Genomic DNA, 19,391 nt, shown 5'->3' with positions numbered 1-19,391 from the left:
AAAGTAGTTTAAGAAGTCCACTTCTTACGCAGTATCTCAGGCTTTGAAGAGTGTGTCCTCACTGGCTCTTGAGTGTCTATTTGAAAGAATGCTTTGTCTCATCATCACCTCAAATGCCTACAATTAGGACTGTTGGTAAAACCACAGCACAGGAGTTCAGCATGTAATACTGTGCAAGAGACAGAAGTTAATACACCCTGAAGATGAGCACTTTCATTTGGGATAACCGAACAACTGTTCAGTGAGAGCCTGAAAAACTGCTGCAGAGATTAGAGCATACCAAAATACTCTCTGTGTAAACATTTCAGCTGAACTATTATTATTCTATTGTATTAGGTAGCATTTTATTGCAGCCCCCGTCTGTTTTGGAAGAAGAGTGAGACCAAACTATTTTTGGGTCTAGTGGTGGAGAAGGGTGGAAGAGCCTGAACCAACATATCAGCAGTGTGTTAGCTGTGAAACTTTCCAAATATTCCTGTTGGTTTATACTGTGTTTGAAGTGCCCCATGTATGCTTAAGTGTCTATGAAGACAAGATTCTTTAGCAGCTCTGTTGGTGTCTGATAACAAGGTTCTCAGCATTGCATATTTACAAACTATAACTCAGGGATGCTCACACTTTTTTGGCTCGAGAGCTACTTTGAAACCCAGCAAGGCCCGGAGATCTACCAGGGGGGAAGGAAGTGTCTGACAGACACCACCTTTGATGTATGGAGCCCCTGCTGGACCAGGTCAGAGGAGGCCCACCAAGTCCAGCTTCCTGTGCCCCACAGTGGCCCACCAGATGCTTCAGGAAGCACACGGGAAGCCTCTCCTCTCTCCCCACCCCACATACTTAGGGCAGCCACAGGTCCCCCCAAGAGGCACATGCCCAGCCTTGCTGCACTACGGGGGGGAGGAGCTCCCCACTCCCTGCCCCCCCAAATTCTTTGTGGCTGCGCCCCGAGACCAGCAGGGAGAGGGAGGCGTCGCAGTTCTTCCTCGGAAGGGGCGGGGGCTTCCCAGTTTCCATGGAGAGGGGCTGCGCATGCAGGCGGCAGGCGGGGGAGACACTGCTCCCACCGGCCCTTCTCCTGCAGCGGCGGGGGGGGCGGGGCGTCGTCTCACCTGTCAGCCCTGACCGAGAGCGGCAGCGGCCGCAGCACTTACCTCTGGGCTCCTACAGGGGCGGCTGGGCCGGGCATGGCCGGACCGGGCTGGGTTGGGCCGGACCTGACTGGAAGGGAAGGGGAGGGTCACTCAGGGCCTCCTGCGGCAACCGCCATCAGAGCGACTCCATCTCGAACTCCCGCCCCTCCCCCTTCCGCTACGGAGCCCCAGGAAGCGCCTCAGTCCAGTGCAGCCCAGCTCCCCCTCCCGCCGCCGCCCACTTTAGCTCCTGCTCTTCCGGCATGCAGCCCCACAAAACTGATGAAACTGACTAGAGTCTAGCCAGTTTCCTCAGTTCTGTTGCTGCATGCCTGAAGAGCAGCTAAAGTGTCAGTTTCAGTGTCAGTTTAGTGTCAGCTAAATATGTCAGTTTCCTCTAGTTGCTAGACGAAACTGACATATTAACAGTTTGGAGAGACAGGGCTCCGCCATCTACTCATTTTGCCTTGCAATCTACCGGTAGATCACGATCTACCTATTGAGCACCCCTGCTATAACTGGTTTTCAAACTTCTTAGTGTCCTGTGTAGGTCTGCAGTGAAACACTTGATTAATAGAAGTTTTGTTCTGTATTCATGAGAAGTGGGGTTGCCACTGATTTAAATATGTTGGTTGCATGAACTTCATACTGATGGTTCATGGTTTTTTCATCATGTGGAAAAAAGATCTGAAACAGCCTTACTATCCTAGATCATTGATGAACCAATGCCAAAATCTTGCATCAATTGGTTCCTGTTTTCTCCTCTTTCAAGGTGCTTATATCCAATTTCTGGTTTACCATCAGCCCAGCAAATTTTCTGTCCTTTGCTTGTTGATGATGTCCCGCTAGCCATAGTTGCAGAATGGATTGGATAATGTCCAGTGGTAGTTTTATACATAGAAGGGTGACATGAACAAACTTTACTGCTGCAAATTCAGGAACTTGACTTTCACGGTTGCTGAAAAAATGATGCTGTGTGGCTATCAGAAATTTTCTGTGGAAGTGAAGGAGGAATTGTATTGCCACTTATGACAGATGCCAGTTAACCAAGTTTTCTGGATATTGAATTGCTGGGTAAACGATGCTTGTACTGTGTATTGTAGAGGATTCTGTGAAGTTCTACACCAGGGTGTCAAACTTATTTTATAGAGGGCCAAAGTTGGCATTCATAGTGCCTGCTGAGGGCCACAAGTGACATCATTAAGCAGGAAGTGACTCATTAAGCAGATGATGGCCGGAAATAAGCACTTTGTTTTCTTGTAAAACTCATTAGTTGCAAATGACAGAAGAGAAAATGTGCAAATCTTGTTCAGATTTTCAAGATACAAGAGAGCCGAATTATCATGCTGGGAGATCCCCGTTATAATGGGGGCCAGATAAATTGCACCGGGGGGCCACATTTGGCCTTCAGGCCGTATGTTTGACATCCCTGTTCTAGGTTATGTTGTCGGTATAGGCCGGGGTGCCCAAACCCTGGCCCTGGGGCCACATGCGGCCCTCGAGGCCTCTCAATGTGGCCCTCAGGAAGCCCCCAGTCTCCAATGAGCCCCTGGCCCTCAAGAGATTTGTTGGAGCCCGCACTGGCCCGACGCAACTGCTCTCAGCGTGAGGGCGACTGTTTAACCTCTCACATGAGCTGTGGGATGAGGGCTCCCTCCATTTCTTGCTGTTTCACATCTGTGATGCAGTAGCGACAGCAAAGGAAAGGCCAGCCTTGCTTTGTGTAAGGCCTTTTATAGGCCTTGAGTGATTGCAAAACCTTCATTCATTCATATAAATTCGTCTTTAATATATTCATTTATGTAAACTTATGTAAATTTATTCAAATTTTAAATGTAAATCAATTCTTTTTTCCCCCGGCCCCTGACACAGTGTCAGAGAGCTGATGTGGCCCTCCTGCCAAAAACTTTGGACACCTCTGGTATAGGCAGAGTGCATTTCTTGCCGTAAATTCATGCACAGTTCTTATTGCTTTGTATGAACTGAGAGTGCACTATAGAGCAGGAAGAGACAGACTAACTTTATTTCTGTATGGTATTACTTTTTAAAAATTAATTTTAAGCTCCATTGTTCTAGTGTGTAAATTTATGAACCTTTATTGTGATCAGTTTAAAAGCATAGGTAATCTTTGTAGAGCAGTCCTGAATATGCAATCTTGCTTTAAAATATAAACACCTTCCTAAAAACGTCCCGCAAAGTGAGTGCTTTGCAAATATCCCAGTAACCAGTAGGAGCTAGATTGTCTGCTGGTGGATTGCCACCTGTCTTTTGCCCATCTTCATTTTGGAGCAGGGGAAAGTACACATGGAGAGCTTCCTGTTTCTTCACATTGTAGGGCAAACTGGGTAGTGATGGACAAGCCGGCTTTCAGGGAAGCTGGCTTACTGTTACTGATTTACATACAAACCCACAAGGGACCCAGATTTCTGCAACACATAATTTGTTTTCAATGTACTGCTTGCTTCTTTCTTTCAGGTAGTGGTGCCACAGCAGTAGTCCAAGCAGCGCTATGCAAACCCAGACAAGAACGTGTAGCAATAAAAAGAATCAATTTAGAAAAATGCCAGACCAGTATGGATGAATTGCTTGTAAGTAAACCAAGTGGAAAAACTTGCATGTAAATATATACATTTCTGTAGTATTTGAATTATATTCTGTTTTTAATAATCGTGCTAGTCCAATGTGCATTTGGCATTATTTCCTATTCTCAGATGTCATTTCCCTCCCACCACGTGCACATCCAAGCCATGCTGAAAAAGACTTGCAGATGACAGCATTAAAAAGGATTACAATGGGATCTATTATTTCCTTTGTTTCTCTGTATTTTATTATGAACCTGTAGGTTTCTAGCACGCTTGTCACTGTAGTTCCCACCCTGCCAAGGTTTAAATCTGAGATCGGGAAGTGGTCAGAAGATGAGGAAGTGCAACAGTGAGCACTCAAATGTTAACACTCTGGTTTCTGGAAGCCTTTTGCCCCACCCCTTCCCCAAATTTAATGACTGGATAACTCTTAGATTTCCTTTCAGCCTGCAATACTGTCTGCACATAGCTACCATATGGAGAAGGGAGAGGGCAAAGGGGATGGATATGCAGGGTATGGATAGAAGAATGTTCTTTTCCCTCTCGCACAACACCAGAACAGGGGACATACTCCCAACACTCAATTTTGGTGTATTAGAACAGACAAAAGAAAATATTTCTATACCTAGCATGTAATTAGTCTGTGGAACTCATTGCTGCAGGATGTGGCAGTTCTTTCAGTTACTAGCACAAATGGGAAAGCAAATGCAGCTTATGTTGATAACAGTGGAAGGGGAGTGTTCTTGTGATGGCTGCAGCCTAGCCTCTTTGCAAAATAGATCTCCACTATTTAAATCTCTTCCCTGCTTTGTTTGGATGGTAACCATTTGGAACTGCACCTAAAATGCCTGTCTTAAAAATTGACTAAAGTACTTTCCCCTCATCAGAAGCCCACATGGGTATCTTTGCTGGTAGATGCAACAAAAGTTTGGTTTTTAATGTGAATTTCCTCTCTGGTTTTGATTGTAATTGGGCACTGTATATCAGTTGCATGGCAGTTCAGCAGTGAGACGAAATGTATTTTTTTGAGGCTTTTGTTTGACAACAATAGTGACGAAACTTCGCAGTGTAACATTCCTGTGTTGCTAGGCTTTCTGTATACGTTGTGCAGGTGTATGGGTTTGCATTCAGTTCTGCCAACCTGTTTAAAACTCATTTTTGCTCAGCCCACAGGTGTACACATTTGGTCCCTGTTGTGTATATGCAATGTTGGGCCGAAATGGCTTCATTTGTGTGAGTTTCTGTGAAGGTTGGTTCCTGGGGAGGTTGCCCCTACTTTGTTTATGTAGATTTTTTGATGACAAGTTGTGTGTCTTTCTCAGTAGTCCTTTGCATATCAATATGCCTGTAAGCGCCAAGAATCAAGTACTCTGGCCTGATGTCTTGTTCTCTGTAAGTGAACCAGAAATTTTCTTTTTCTTTTTGTACCTCTGGCTAAGCTGTGGATTACTTGTGCTTAGTGTTTCATCTGAATGTCTTACCAAATTAATTCAAACTACCTGTCCTGCATTTTATTTCACAGCTGGGATGCCATGTGCCTGATATTGCCCTGCTAATTGGGCTCCTTTTGAAAGGGATGTTCTCTTATATTTGGAAGGGGAGCAATTATTCCACTTTATTCCAGCATGACGTCTTTACCAGTGGCTGTTACTGGTGTTGGTCTGCATCTTTTTTTTTTTTTTAATGGGTAGTGAGCCCTTTAGGGACAAGAAACATGTGTTTATCTTGGTTTTGCTGTGTAAACTGCTTCATCAACTACTTTTGTCAAAAAGTGGTATATAAATATCCTTAACATTTGGCATGATGTCTTAAAAGGAGATGCACTTGATAAGATGGCTTCTATTGAAGCTGCATGAAGAATCTAATTTGTCTATGGGGGCAAAAATGTTGTTTGCTATCAATCTCCCCCAAGTGGTTATGTAGCAACTTTTTTTTAAAAGCAATGTTTGTTTATTAGATTTATATACTGCTTTTCTAAACACCCAAAGCGGGAGTTGCCCCCTTATGCATTGATTATTCACTTTATAAAAATAAAACTTGAGAAAAAAAATCTTTCATATTGTTTTGGGGAGGGAAGGCAGGAAATTATCCTTGTGGATGTCAGTGAATCAGCACTGCATACCTTGCAGAACTGATGGTTTCAGAGCTTAATACTGGAGATGAAAAGCTGCATTCTGAATGGAATGTAGTAAGTCACTTCCAAATGGATCTTCTTCTCTCTAAATATTGTGGCTGACAATTGTCACCCTTGGAGATGTTACCAGTTCTCTGGGAGAGGATGATGTTGTGATAACTAAAGTACACTCATGGACTAGTTTTTCACCCTTCTTTGCAAGCAAAACGCAAATTGAACTTGAACTTGATTTAGTTATTTGATTTTTCTCTGTAAACCGCTTTGTGAACTTTTTGTTGAAAAGCGGTATATAAATACTGTTATAAATAATAATAATAATTTCAAAGTGTGCAAATGTTTGACTAACGTTTAGTTAGGCATACTTTGAACCAATATTTAAACCTAAATCAAAATCAAGACATTTATTGGGAAATGTGAAGGTTCTAATTAGTTGTACCACCTCAGACAGATTTATTTATGCATGTGTTGCAAAAAAAGTTAAATTTTTATATATAAAAGAATATCTTCGTAGTGTCTTAGAAATTGCTTCACCAGGAGAATGTTCAAATATTTTAAAATGACACACAAACAATTAATACTTTTGTCTGTCTTAATATGTCACAAAATTTAGAAGTCCTTTGCTCTGGCAATGGGGAGAGAATTTAAAAGTTGTCGTCATCTCCCCTTATTCATCAAACAATATTCTGTCTACTCCAGTGTTTCTCAAACTGTGGGTCGGGACTCACTAGGTGGGTCGCGAGCCAATTTCAGTTGGGTCCCCATTCATTTCAATATTTTATTTTTAATATATTAGACTTGATGCTACCATAGTATGTGACTGCATTTGGGGAAATGTTAAAGACCTGTACTTTTAGCAAGCTACTATGTATATTCTTTTAACAATGATAGTAAATTGGACTTATCTGGGTAAGTGTAGATAGGATTGCAGCCTAGGATTGTTAAAATTTTCCTGCTTGATGACATCACTTCCAGTCATGACATCACTTCTGGTGGGTCCTGACAGATTCTCATTCTAAAAAGTGGGTCCTGGTGCTAAATGTGTGAGAAGCACTGGTCTACTTGATAAAAAGTTGAGGAAAGTGATGTTCTTACACTCTTTTTTTGGTGTGGGTAAAAGCCTTTTAAAGTGCAATCCTATCCTGTGCTAGAACAGGCAAGCCAAGAGTGCAGGATAGCTGCCCAAAGGGGCTCAGCCAGAGGTACGGGGAAACATTTCCCTTACCTCCGAGTAAACCACCAATGTGTCCCCAATGTGTCTCCTTGGACTTGTGCCCGCCACCTGCTGAGGTGGCGTAAGTCCAAGGAGAGTGGAGCGGTTTGAAGCTGCTCCGAACTCCCCAGAAATGGGGGTTGGGATCCAGCATAACTGTCGGATCCCAGCCCCGCCTCCTGCTTCCCACCCCACCTCCCCTGGAGCTGCCCACCACCCACCCTCCCCCTGCCCCAGAACAGCTTCCTCCCACCTCCTCCCCGCCCACCCCAGAGTCTTTCGTCAGCCAAGCTCGGCCGATGCAAGACTCAGAGCCTTTGTTGGCACGGAGGCTTATTCCAGTCTCTGCAGGCTGGTGCATGGAGGTGCACCAGCCTAGCCAAGCCACAAGGAGGCGCCAGCCCCAGTGCAGCTCAAGTGGTGCAAGGAACTTGCACCAGCCCAAGTGCAGCTCAGGATTCCGCTGCGTGTGTGTTAGTATTTTAGATTTTAGTATTAGTTCTTCTTGGGTGATAGCCTTCCAAAAGTAAAGAGGTATGAGTTGGATGCCAGGAAGTAACAGTGAAGCTCTGCTTGTGTGTTGATGCTGCCCCCCCTTCCTTCTGCATCATCTGAAGATCTACTTTTCAATATTAATATAATAGTATTTTCACTAGTATACTAAATGTAATTTTATGTACAGCTTTTCATCCAGAGCTACAGATATGAAGCTTCTTAATGATGTCCATTGCAGACATTAGGAACCTAAGCGTGATATAGATATATAGCCTAGCTTATATATAGTAATTTGAATACTTAAATCTTTTATGGAATATTTTTTTGTTTTCATGCTCAAATACCATGTCTTATTTTACATTGCTTTATAGAAAGAAATTCAAGCAATGAGTCAGTGCAGTCACCCAAATATAGTTACATATTACACGTCTTTTGTGGTCAAGGATGAACTTTGGTTGGTTATGAAACTACTGAGTGGAGGTAAGTCTATGTAGTATAACAATGAGTTGATGTAGTACTGTGATTATTCATATTTTATATTCAACCATTTTAATTAAAGTGTTAGGTTTCCTCTGCAACTCTCTCTCTACCCCCAAGGTTGTCTTTGTGCTGCTAGCATTGCACATTTATTTGGAAATATTCAATACAGCAGTACTATAAACTCAATATTCATGGTGACCTTTTTAAAAGCTGTTCCTATGTTGAAAGAAAAGAATGTGTTACTTATTCCTATGGACGAGTTGATCTTTTCTCCTTTCAGAGTAAGAGTAGTGTTCATCCAAGGAAGTACTACCCTAATTCTTAATTGCTTTCATGACCATGCCATCTGGTTACATTTAAGCGCTGCTCATGCATTCATTACATGAATGTAGTGAACATATGGAGAAAGGACCAGGGACACCCCTGCTGGCCCCATCACCTGTTCTCTACATAGGTGTGAAAGGGGTTTCTTTGTGTAGCTCTTATGTGTAGATTTCCCAGTGTGGAAGGGATTGTCACTCCCGAATTGGACTTTTCAGCCACACCAGATGCTGTTCCAGAACTACGTTTCAGAGCACGATACCATAGTCTTCCGAGACTGAAGGAATGTGTAGATTTCATCGAAGAACCTACACATGCTCATATAGAGAGCTAGGTGGTGTTGTGGTTTGGGAGGTGGACTTAGACTGGAAGATCCAGGTTCAAATCCCCCATGAGCCATGAAGCTTCCTGGGTGACATTGGGCCAGTCACTTTCTCTCAGCCTACCTCACAGGGTTGTTGTGAGAACACAAGGAGGGGAGCAGCTGTGTACACTGCCCTGAGCTCTTTGGAGGAAGGGCAGTATAAAAATGTAAAAATATGGAAGGCCCTTTTGTTTCTATCCATATAAGTATGATGTTCAGGTGATGGCCATTCAGTGCAAACCCCCCCCCCCAACTCCTTGCATTCTGAATGAGTGAACAGTCCTATTGTTGTGGCATCCTCTTCCTTGTTCCCTGCTTGGGGCCATTCTTTCCTAGAAGAAGCAGTCCTAGTTTGTAAAAAGGGAAAAAATGGTTCAGAAGCAACTACCAAATGGGCAGCAAAAGGGTGACCCTGTATAGGTATTGGTCTGGCTTCCTCAAAGCCCCATTTTCAGACCCAAAATGTTCATGGGAGAACATTCAGCAGAGCCCTATTTTATTAAAAGTCCCTACATATTTGCAAGTTTGGATTGAGAACTGGAAAAAACCTCAAGTGTTAGTAATTGATCCTGTATTTCTGAATTGAGCACAAAGAACTGCAAGATGATTCCTGAAAGAGTACTTCCCCTTTTCTTCTGTCCTCTTTGATTTTAAATTCCAGGCTCAATGCTGGATATAATAAAGTATGTTGTCAACAGAGGAGAGCACAAAACTGGTGTCCTTGAAGAGTCGATAATAGCAACAATTCTGAAAGAGGTTTTGGAAGGCTTAGATTATCTACACAGGAATGGGCAAATTCACAGGTATGAGTATCCGTTTTGTACAAAATAGTTGTATTGCAGTATCTCATTCACACTGTAGCCCCTTTGTTTCTGGTAAGCCCCCTCCCCCCCCCGGGACTTTTTGTGGGGATGGGGAATGTTGTCAGTCTGGCATATTGGAAGGACTTGTGTTTCATATGTAGGTCACTTTGTTTTTGTACCTTTCATAAAATCTTCTGTAAAATTCTTAAGCTGGGGAAATTGCTGGGTCTGCTTCAGGATTGATTTGCTTTAGCAGGCTAGGTCCCTTGTGAAGGGCCATGGAGTCTTTCATGAATGGCAAAGAAGCTTTGTGCAAAGTTCTGTAGCATTGGAGACTTCCAATCTCTTATGTGACCTAAATGATGATGAAATAAGCTGAATAAGATCAGTGTTACACAATTTCTTTTTAAAGTGAGTATTTCTCTATTAATAAGAAATTTGTGGAATTGGCATGCTTTGAGTGGTTTTTAACTTATCCCATGGTGCATTTTCTCAATAAAAATTCCATTGAGTGTGATCATAGTCTCACCACCTGAACTTAAATGCTTTGTTTATTTTTATAGGGATTTAAAAGCTGGTAATATTCTTTTGGGTGAAGATGGCTCAGTACAAATAGCAGGTAATAACAATCAACACCTCAAAATGTACGTGGAAAATCAGAAACGTGCTGTGAAAACCAATTGAATTTTAATGTTGCTGAATGAATTTTAATGTTGCTGGATGTCAGCCTTCAAGTACATGTCAGTTAACCTTGCAAGGTGTAGAGCTGGTATAACTTAGGGTTTAAGCCTAACTCTGTTAGGCCAGCGCAAGTCCCTTGCACTGGCCCAGGAGGGTTGCAAACATGCCTTAAAGCACGTTTGCACCTCCTTGGGAGTTGGGAGCTGCATCTAGCCTCCATGGCGTCCTAGGGAGAGAGGGTTGTGTTGGCTGAGCTGTGCCAACGCAGTGGTCTGGGGAGGGCAGTGGTCTGGGGAGGGCAGGGAAGAGGTGGGAGGGAAGCGTTCTGGAGCAGGTAGAGGGCTTTCCAAGGGGCAGACGGGCAGGGAGCGGGGGGCGGGACTGGGAACCGGCAGTTAGGCTGGATCCCAACCACGTTCACTGAGCAGCATGGAGTGGCTCAAAGCTACTCCATTCTCCTTGAACTTTTGCCACCTCCTGAGGTGGTGCAAGTCTGAGGAGACCCACTGGGCCTGTGATGGCTTACCCAGGGTAAGGGGAAGAGTTTTCCCTTACCTCTGACTGAACTGATTCTGGCCCCAATCTAATGCTGGATACACCGCAGGCCTCCTGGTAGTATTGCACTGCACGCGGCTTAAAGCAGCAACTTTAGGCCCAAACTTTTTTTGACTAGTGGCTTCCTTGACCTATGGGACCATTGGTTGCAAATCCCCTTTAGGGCTATAATCCTATACATTGTATAGATCAGCAGGTTTTTGTGAGGTATCTGTGGCTCTCCTGTCTGGTTTCTGCAGCTTTCCAAAGAGCCATGGTTCACAGTTTGGGAACGACTGGCTTAAGGGTATGCACTCACAAGTACTTGGTTCCAATGATCCAAGCCATGAACTTGCAAGATCAGTGGTTCCCAAACTCCTACAGGGGAGTTGGGAACCAGGTAAGGGAGTTGGGAACAGGGGCAGGAAGGGTGGCAGAAATTAGGGCTCCATGGCCAAGGGGATTTTGGATTTTCTGGGGGGGATAGTGCTGGCTTTCTGCAGGGCACAGGGGGAACGCAGTCCCTTCTGCAGGCCCCCCACTGCTTTAAACAGTGCTTATCTCTGATCGGAAGCCACTTGTGCATGGCTGGCCAGAAACACCTATGGCAGGGACATAAGAAGAGGGGGAGGCACATCTATAACCCACACCAGCTGTTCCACAAAGCTACTCTCTGACCACCCAGCCACAGGAGAGCACAGGCAGAGAGCACTTAATCCAGCATTGAACAACTTGTTTCATCACAAATGGGCACACCTGGCTTGGAGGATGTAGCTTGTGGACTTAACAGCGGGAGCACTTCATGAGCCAATAATTGGGCTGGCATGTGTTTACTACAGTGGCGCATCCATCTAGCCACATCCACACAGACTTATGCCCTTGCAAAGAGCCAGCGAGACCCAAGAGACAGCAACAGTAAGGCTGCAATCACAGGCAGATAAGTCATTTGTGTGATAGGATTTTTGAATCACAAATAATTGGAACTGCAGTAACGGCAGGACACCAGTACACTTTGCTCTTACAAAAAACCTCCACCCTAAATTCTGTGCCAAAGTGTGTTAACTCTCCTAAGGTGAACTGAGGCGATAATTATTTACACACTGTCTTAGGAATAAATTACAGTGTATTGGATCTTGTGTCTTAAGAGATGTCATTAGTGATGCTAGTTTGGGTGTTTAAATTCTGTATGTTGCTATATAATGTGTGTGTATTTAGCATAATTTTTTTGCTGGGTAGGTAGAGTTCTAGATACATATGCTGCATTACATTGTGTGTGTGTGTGTGTGTGTGTAAATTCTGTTAAGAATTCTGAGAAATTTATTTTATTTCAAAGTCCCAAGGCTCAAATAGGAATATCTGCAACTAAGTAATTGTATGCCTTTTAAATTATCAGTAGGGCAACCCAGTCCTAAGCCACTGTGGTGCCCAGAGGAGCAGCATCATCAAAATGGCTGCCTCTGCATCTTATGGGGCCAGGGCAGCCGCTGGAGTCTCCTCAGGGTAAGGGAACATTTACTCCTTTACCCCAGGTAGAATGTAGCTGGGGGCACTGAGTTTCAGCGCTGCGCCAGCTGTTTAGCTGGGATGGAACCGAGGACGCCCATGTTGAGCTTTCAGGCCAGGGAGGAGACATAGGATTCAGCAGCAGACTCTGCCACTATCCCTGGCCTCCCAGCCCAGTTCTCCCTCTGACCTGCCCCGGAAAGCCTCACTGCCAGCCGGCACAGGGGCTTACTGCTGGAGCTACTCCAGCATCATCATCTCAGTGCTGAGGTCCAGTGCCAGCCCTTACTGGCACTGTAGGCTTACTGCTGGCACAGGAGTGCCTTACAGCACTTTTGTGACAGTGGTTGCTGGAGCAGCATGGCAGCTGCCGGTGCTGCCCCAGCATAGGATCAGGCCATTAGTTTTGTTGGTGAAAGTGTTTTGGGTTTTTTATGATTATGGGGTGCGTGGTGAGTCTTCCCCCTCCCAATCCTGGTATCTCTGGGCTTTGCTTTTTCTCCCACCATGCCAATCATTATAGCTACACTTAGAATTTTGTACTGGGCAGCACAGAAATGTGCTGGGCAGGAACTAGCTTATTTCAGTGAAATTCAGTGTCACTGTTTAAATTGTTTTTTGTTCCAAGAACCAGTGAGTTTGAACTGGTTGAAGTGGTTGCATAAGCAAAGCATTTTCGGTAGTGGAGTCTGAAAAGAAGCAGATACTGATAACAATTCAGTGCACCCAGTGAAAGTGAGTGCTGTTCTTTTAATCAGCGTCTCACAAAGAGTTTCTTGACAAAGCTGCTCTTTTTATCTTTTTGGAGGTTGCATTTTCCTCCTTTGCTATATGCTTGGAATCCCTGCATTCTCCTCTTACTGTTTTTTTGGTTCTGCTTGTAGGCTTTTTTTGGTACAAATCTCATTGAAGAAACCATGGCAGCTCAGGCAAAAATGAGGCATTCCCGTAACTTCATGTATGGTGGGATTTCCTCGTGCACACATCTTTTATGGAAACTCTCCCTAAGTTAATAGGTTTTTCTAACACTGAGCAGTGTCTGCATGCTGCACAAGCTCTGCTCACTGGGTAGTGACTTTAAACCAGTGTCCATGGTGGATGATGTTGCATTACTTGAGCAGTCAGCCAGAATTCCTGGCAGCTGTGATCTTGACCCTCCAGCAATAACATGGGGTGTGACCCTGTCGCTTTGAACTTGTGAAGTGCTTGGAATTCCCCTGAGGCACAGGGCTGCTGCAGGGATTAACTTGACCTCTCAGGTTGGCAGCCAGAAGGAAACTTGTCAATTTTCTGAGAGGTGACAAGGAGGAAAACTTCTAGAGCAGGCTGTAGGATTTTACTTGTTGGTAGCATTGTATAGTACCTTTTTCTTGTGACTGTCCAACTTCATTCTGCATGTGGGCAGTTTGTGTGATGGAGAGAGGCTTTCTAGCAAAGCCTCTTCCCTGATGCCTGTGAAAAAGCTAGTATGAAGATGTAATTCTGCATGCTACAGTCCCTGGGTTTGTACATATTATTGTGTGATAATTCTAAAAATATAGTTCAGCTCTCAGGAAAAATGTGTGGCATTTACCCCTTCAGCACTAGTTACCTTATATTGAATGGCTAGAAAGACTTTCAAGAGTGTACCCTTTTGTTGGGTAATAAAGGAAGCAGCTGTGTGTGTTTCAGCAAGACACTCTTTACTAGTCTCCTGGTTTGGTGGCAGGAATGAAAACCTGAGAATCAGTGAATGTCACAATTAATGGCTGAAAGTATTGTGGGTACATTTGTGACCAGAAAGTCGAGCCAACAGATAATAAATCCAGCCAACAGAGTTCAGTGAGACTCTCACTAGGTAAATATAGCTTCAGAGCTTCAGCATCATAGACTCGGGTTGTTGTGACAGCTTCAGTTTGGAAGTGAAAGTGTTTCCATTTTAATGAAGGGCAGCATTTCATATTATGACAGTGTCATTAGAGCTATTGAAGAAACTTCCTCTAATTTAATGAGACTAGAATTTGGGTTTATCAGGTCTGTGTGGCTGAGGTTTGATCCAAATTCCCAGATCGAAAAATGACTGGATTAAAGTGAGTGCTGCTTTAATATACTGGTAATAACAAACATACACAAAATAACTCATTAATGTATTGCACTCAGTTCATTAAAAGGTAATTGCCTCGGAAGACCATTTTAAGAATTATTGGCTTAATGCAATTCTTGTGGCAGTTCTTGTAGTAAATGGCATGCTGTTAAGACAAGGAAGTAATAAAACTTTCCTTAAGTTTAACAACAGGATGTGTTTGAGATGTACAGTTCTATTATTAATGGCTCATAATAAAGGGTTGTGAAATTACAGTTCACTTAAGATTTGTGGGTTGCACAGACTTGTAATCTGGCACATGTAGTCTTAACACGTGGGTTCACACTTGCAAGTCTCTCCTATGTTTTGAAGTGTATGTACATACAGTATAGTGTTGATGATCACATCTGTTGTCTTAAAAGGACAACTTCAGAGTTTTTTTTTTAGAGTACAGAATATGTACAGCATCAATTATGAAGGGTGCACATGTGCTCCCATCAATTTGACTGTCAAAGCCTGCTGAAGTGGGTGTCCACGCCTTGCCACGTGGACAAGAAATATCTATATTTCAAAGAGAGTGTGTTTCGAAGTACATGTGCAGCCTCCAAACTTGATTGAGTAGATGTATTTCAGGTATCTGTATCAGACTGCATTTCTCATAGTGGCCCTTACGCTTTCTTTTCAGTTGCACAGAAAGGAAAAAAGGCAAATCTGCATATTCCTGGCACTCAAGACTACAATTGAAACACAGCTGTGAATCCAAATGTATTCCAATATAAAGTGCCATATTTGTAGATTTGGGTCTGATTCAGAAATGTGTTTCTAGAACAGAATACAAATAATTACCCCTTATCTGGACATCCAAAATCTGAACTATTCTGAAATAGTCCAATACTTGTTAAAAAACTTTCTGTAGCGTGAACACTAGAAAATCTTGTGCTCCTTTCCATGTGGAGTGCAGGTACAGGCTGTAAGTTCTATTTTTCTGCCCTGTGGTGTGGATCTATACAGACGCTGGTGAAAAATGTCAGAGGCCAACCGACACCCGTATGAGTAATAATGAAAAGACCAAGAAGAAGCATTTCTCATTATAGTTATGCAATTTTTCCAAAATCCAGATAAATCCGAAATCCAGACACCTTCTCATCCCAAGCAGTCTGGATAAGGGATACTCAAACTCAGTCTGTACTTCATTGCTGAATGAATAGCAGCTGAATGTGTAAACTGGTTCAATTTGAAGAGCACTGGGGCTGAATGGAAGTTATTATTGATATAGAGGGAATATCCAAGCTCTGTCCGATTGTTTGTGTGTATCTTGGTCACCATACTACATCAGCTCTCTGCAATAATAATCAGAATTGTAAATCAGGCACTTCCCTGGTTTGAAACTTGCTTCTGTACGGAACTCATTAGGTTGATTTTATATCCTGTTTTCCATCTAATGGATGCTAAAGCATCTAACTGGCAATTCGACAAGTGCTTGTTAACATTACAATAGTTATTTTTTTTTTTAAAGCAGCCTTTCCAGTCAAAGACCATCTTAAAAACCAGGACCACAGTAAAAAAATCTCTTAAGCCATCAGTGGATTTAAAAGCCTTATGAAATGGGTTAGTTTCTACTTCATGGTAGGCCATGCACTTTCAGATACACGAGTCATTACGATGTGGAAGGGGTCTGTGGGGGCAGGAGGTCTGGTCTAGAGGGTAGAGCCTCCGTTTGCCTGAAGATAATATCCAAAGGTCGCCAGTTCGAGGCCACCGGCACCATGAACGGTGAGACCTTGAAGCAGCTGTCAAGCCTAGCTGAGTTATTCCACCTGCTCCTTGGCCGCTGTCAGTCTGTGTGGGAGGAAAATGGAGGCCAGAATGTGATACCAGATCATAAAAGATCCATCTGAAATGTTGTGGTTCTTGAAAGACAGAACCTTCTTCAATTGTAAAAAAATCCCTATAGGGATTTAGTATTGCCTGCCTATGTAAACCGCCTTGAAATAAAGTCTGAAGAGAAGTCTGACAACCAAGAAAGGTGGTATATAAATACCTGTATTATTATTGTTTTCACTTCACTTCACAACCTTTATTGGCATATAACAAATAAACAGGATAAACAAAACAAAATTATAACAATCACTAGAGAAAAACATAGTGAGGCAGGGAAGAGGGAAGTGGTCCAAAAATAGAAAAGGGAAAGAGAAAAAAAGAGATTTTTAGGAAGGGGGGGGGAATTTTAATTTGAGACAAAAAACTAGCAACTGCCTTAGTAATAGCCAATGGATGATAATAATAATAATAATAATAATAATAATATGTCATAGTTCATCACGTGATGAACATGCCTGTGTGAACCTGTGCTTGGTTTTGCTTAAATTCTTTTGAGCCCAATCCTAGCCTTGTCTACTCAGAAGTAAGCCCCATTATAGTCAATGGAGCTTACTCCCAGTTAACTGAGGATAGGATTGCAGCCCTTAGACACACAAATGGGCCACATCAAATTACTCAGACAATTCATAGAATTTTTTGTGTTTAGCATATACTGTCACTATAATAATAATAAATAATAATAATAATAATACAGGTATTTATATACCGCCTTTCTTGGTCTTTATTCAAGACTTTATTCAAGGCGGTTTACATAGGCAGGCTGATTAAATCCCCGTAGGGATTTTTACAATTGAAAGAAGGTTCTATCTTTCAAGAACCACAACAGTCCAGGTGTTTCACTCTGATCTGGTTTCACATTCTGGCCTCCATCCTCCCACGCTCAGAGCAGATGGAATAGCTCGGCTTCAGCTTGTCAGCTGCTTCAAGGTCGCACGGTGCCGGTGGCCTCGAACTGGTGACCTTGTGGATGTTATCTTCAGGCAGACGGAGGCTCTACTCTCTAGACCAGACCTCCTGCCCTATACATGAAATGTAATGTGGGCTTATGTATGGCATAGTTGATGGCCTTCCCTGAAATTGCTACATTTTTAAAGTCCTTAACTAGTTATCTCCCCCAACCCTCTTGTGGCTGTTGGCAGCTTTTCTCTGATGTTGCAAGTTCATAAGTAACTTGAAGCAGAATATGAAATAAGTTTGTGAACTGTTCCTTTCGCTCCTACTCTGAAGAATCTTTGATGCATACCTAAAATAACTTTTCTTAAATTCTCAATGGAACATGTGGAAATACTGGCTCAAAATGCCAGGTTTGAAAGAAACAGTCATCTTGTTTAGTGTCTGTGGGTATTTTACATTTTAATACTGAAGGGTAAACATTACTTTAAAGGTATGATTCATAAGGGGCAGAGGCATCTTGTGACTTATAACACTTCTATAAACTGCATAGTGCTACACCTACTAAGAAAACATTAGCTTCACAGCTTCACTTAAATAGTAGTTTTATAGTTTTAATGTAGAATTTGGTTAAAATAGCCTGACTGCCGCAATATACTAATCAAATACTAAAAGGATTTCTGTGTTGTCTCTCCCCTGTTTCTAGACTTTGGTGTTAGTGCATTTTTAGCCACAGGAGGTGATGTTACTCGTAACAAAGTGAGAAAGACATTTGTTGGTACTCCATGTTGGATGGCACCTGAAGTTATGGAACAGGTAAATGTAGGATTACATTTCTTTCCTGTGTGGAGGTAAGCATGTCAATGCTAAGTTAACTTGTTTGTGTTTTGGTTTCCTGTAGGTGAGAGGCTATGACTTCAAGGCTGATATTTGGAGCTTTGGGATAACAGCCATCGAATTAGCAACAGGAGCTGCTCCTTACCACAAATATCCTCCAATGAAAGTAATTAACAGTTGGAAAATTAAGCATATAGTCTGTTGCATTAAAAAGTAATTCAGGTCTTTTACATTGGCTTTACAACTATACAGTATTTGTGTTTTCGTTGGCTTCTTTGTTTTTTGTTTAAAGCGTGGTTCACATTTAGGCCAGGCTTCATGGGCAGGGAGAGCTGGTGTAAAAGCCAATGAAAAATAGGGAGTTTCTGATTTCTCCAACTCGAATAAGATGTCCTTTTATTCTTTTTTTAAAAAGGACTGCAAGCAAATTGCACAATCATAGTCTGTATTAAATTTCTTGCATTACCAAAAAAAGAGATCTTGTCAAGCTACCAAGCAAAACACTAGTTCTTCCTGAGGGGAGAAAAAAGAAAACAGAATGTGAAGGTTGAGCTTTGTGTTTTGTAGTTTGTATGGCATTGCTTGGTTTTTTGTTGCGTGGGACATACATGGTTGCCAAGCTTAATGCTATGCCAGCATGATGTTTGTTTTGACTTTGGTGCCAGAAAGTTATTTAAAAATAAATAAATAAGCACTGCTTTTAAAATGGCCAATGAACTCAGAGCAAATGGCTCCAGAGGCTGAACATGCCTTGTAGGTCAGCTTGGCATAGTAACTTCCTTGAGTTGGTCCCTCTTTCTTTCCAGACCCCACTTTTCACAAGGTTTCCTATGCCACTTGATGGTGTTCATTGCTGTCTCAATCCTGTGATTGTTCCAATCTATGGGGTAGACTTTAAGAGACAGCCTTGTATCATCTCAATACAAGCATCTTGAACATGTGAGTTCTATGCACACACATACAAGTAGAAACCATTAAAGATGTTCCACTAGACATCCATTATAACTGGAAGTGGAATGCCTACATAGTAACTAACTTTTTGAAATTTTTTGGAATTTATTCATCTGGGCTTCCCTACTGCATGCAGAGATGGGGTAAAAAAACCTGAAAGGATTTATTCTAAAGTCATGGATAATGCTTTAGTGGCGATTCATTGTCTAAAAGTGAGAAAGATTTATGTACTGAACTAAAAGGTAAAGTGGATCAAAGTTACATTGTTTGAAATAAAGACTAAGGCAGAATCTGCCTGTGAAGCAAAAAAATGTGGTAAGGTCATAAGAGAAGTTTGGAATTTTTTAATTCACTCATAATTGTAGAGGGGTGCTGAAAAGTCCTGCCAGGTGATGCCAAGGACGCGTCAGAAGCAGCGCATGTGGAAAGCGCTCAGTTTCCTCTCCTGTTGTGTGCGAAGAGTCCATGACTCGCTGCAGTACAGAAGTGTACTCAGGACGCAAGCTCTGTAGACCTGGATCTTGGTATGTTCCGT

General features: G+C 42.6%; 1 protein-coding gene across 1 annotated transcript in view; it reads left to right on the top strand.

Moving 5' to 3' along the window:
• STK39 (serine/threonine kinase 39) overlaps positions 1-19,391 on the top strand; it is a 135,537-nt gene that overhangs the window by 43,670 nt on the left and 72,476 nt on the right. Inside the window, exons 2-7 of the mRNA XM_066634709.1 lie at positions 3,603-3,715; positions 7,920-8,028; positions 9,375-9,516; positions 10,080-10,135; positions 17,775-17,884; positions 17,970-18,071. Coding sequence (XP_066490806.1) covers positions 3,603-3,715; positions 7,920-8,028; positions 9,375-9,516; positions 10,080-10,135; positions 17,775-17,884; positions 17,970-18,071 — 632 coding nt within the window. The remainder of the gene's footprint in view (positions 1-3,602; positions 3,716-7,919; positions 8,029-9,374; positions 9,517-10,079; positions 10,136-17,774; positions 17,885-17,969; positions 18,072-19,391) is intronic.

The sequence above is a fragment of the Tiliqua scincoides genome, chromosome 1, assembly GCF_035046505.1.
Source record: "Tiliqua scincoides isolate rTilSci1 chromosome 1, rTilSci1.hap2, whole genome shotgun sequence".
Classification (NCBI taxonomy): Eukaryota; Metazoa; Chordata; class Lepidosauria; order Squamata; family Scincidae; genus Tiliqua; species Tiliqua scincoides.
This window is presented reverse-complemented; position numbering and strand designations above follow the sequence as displayed.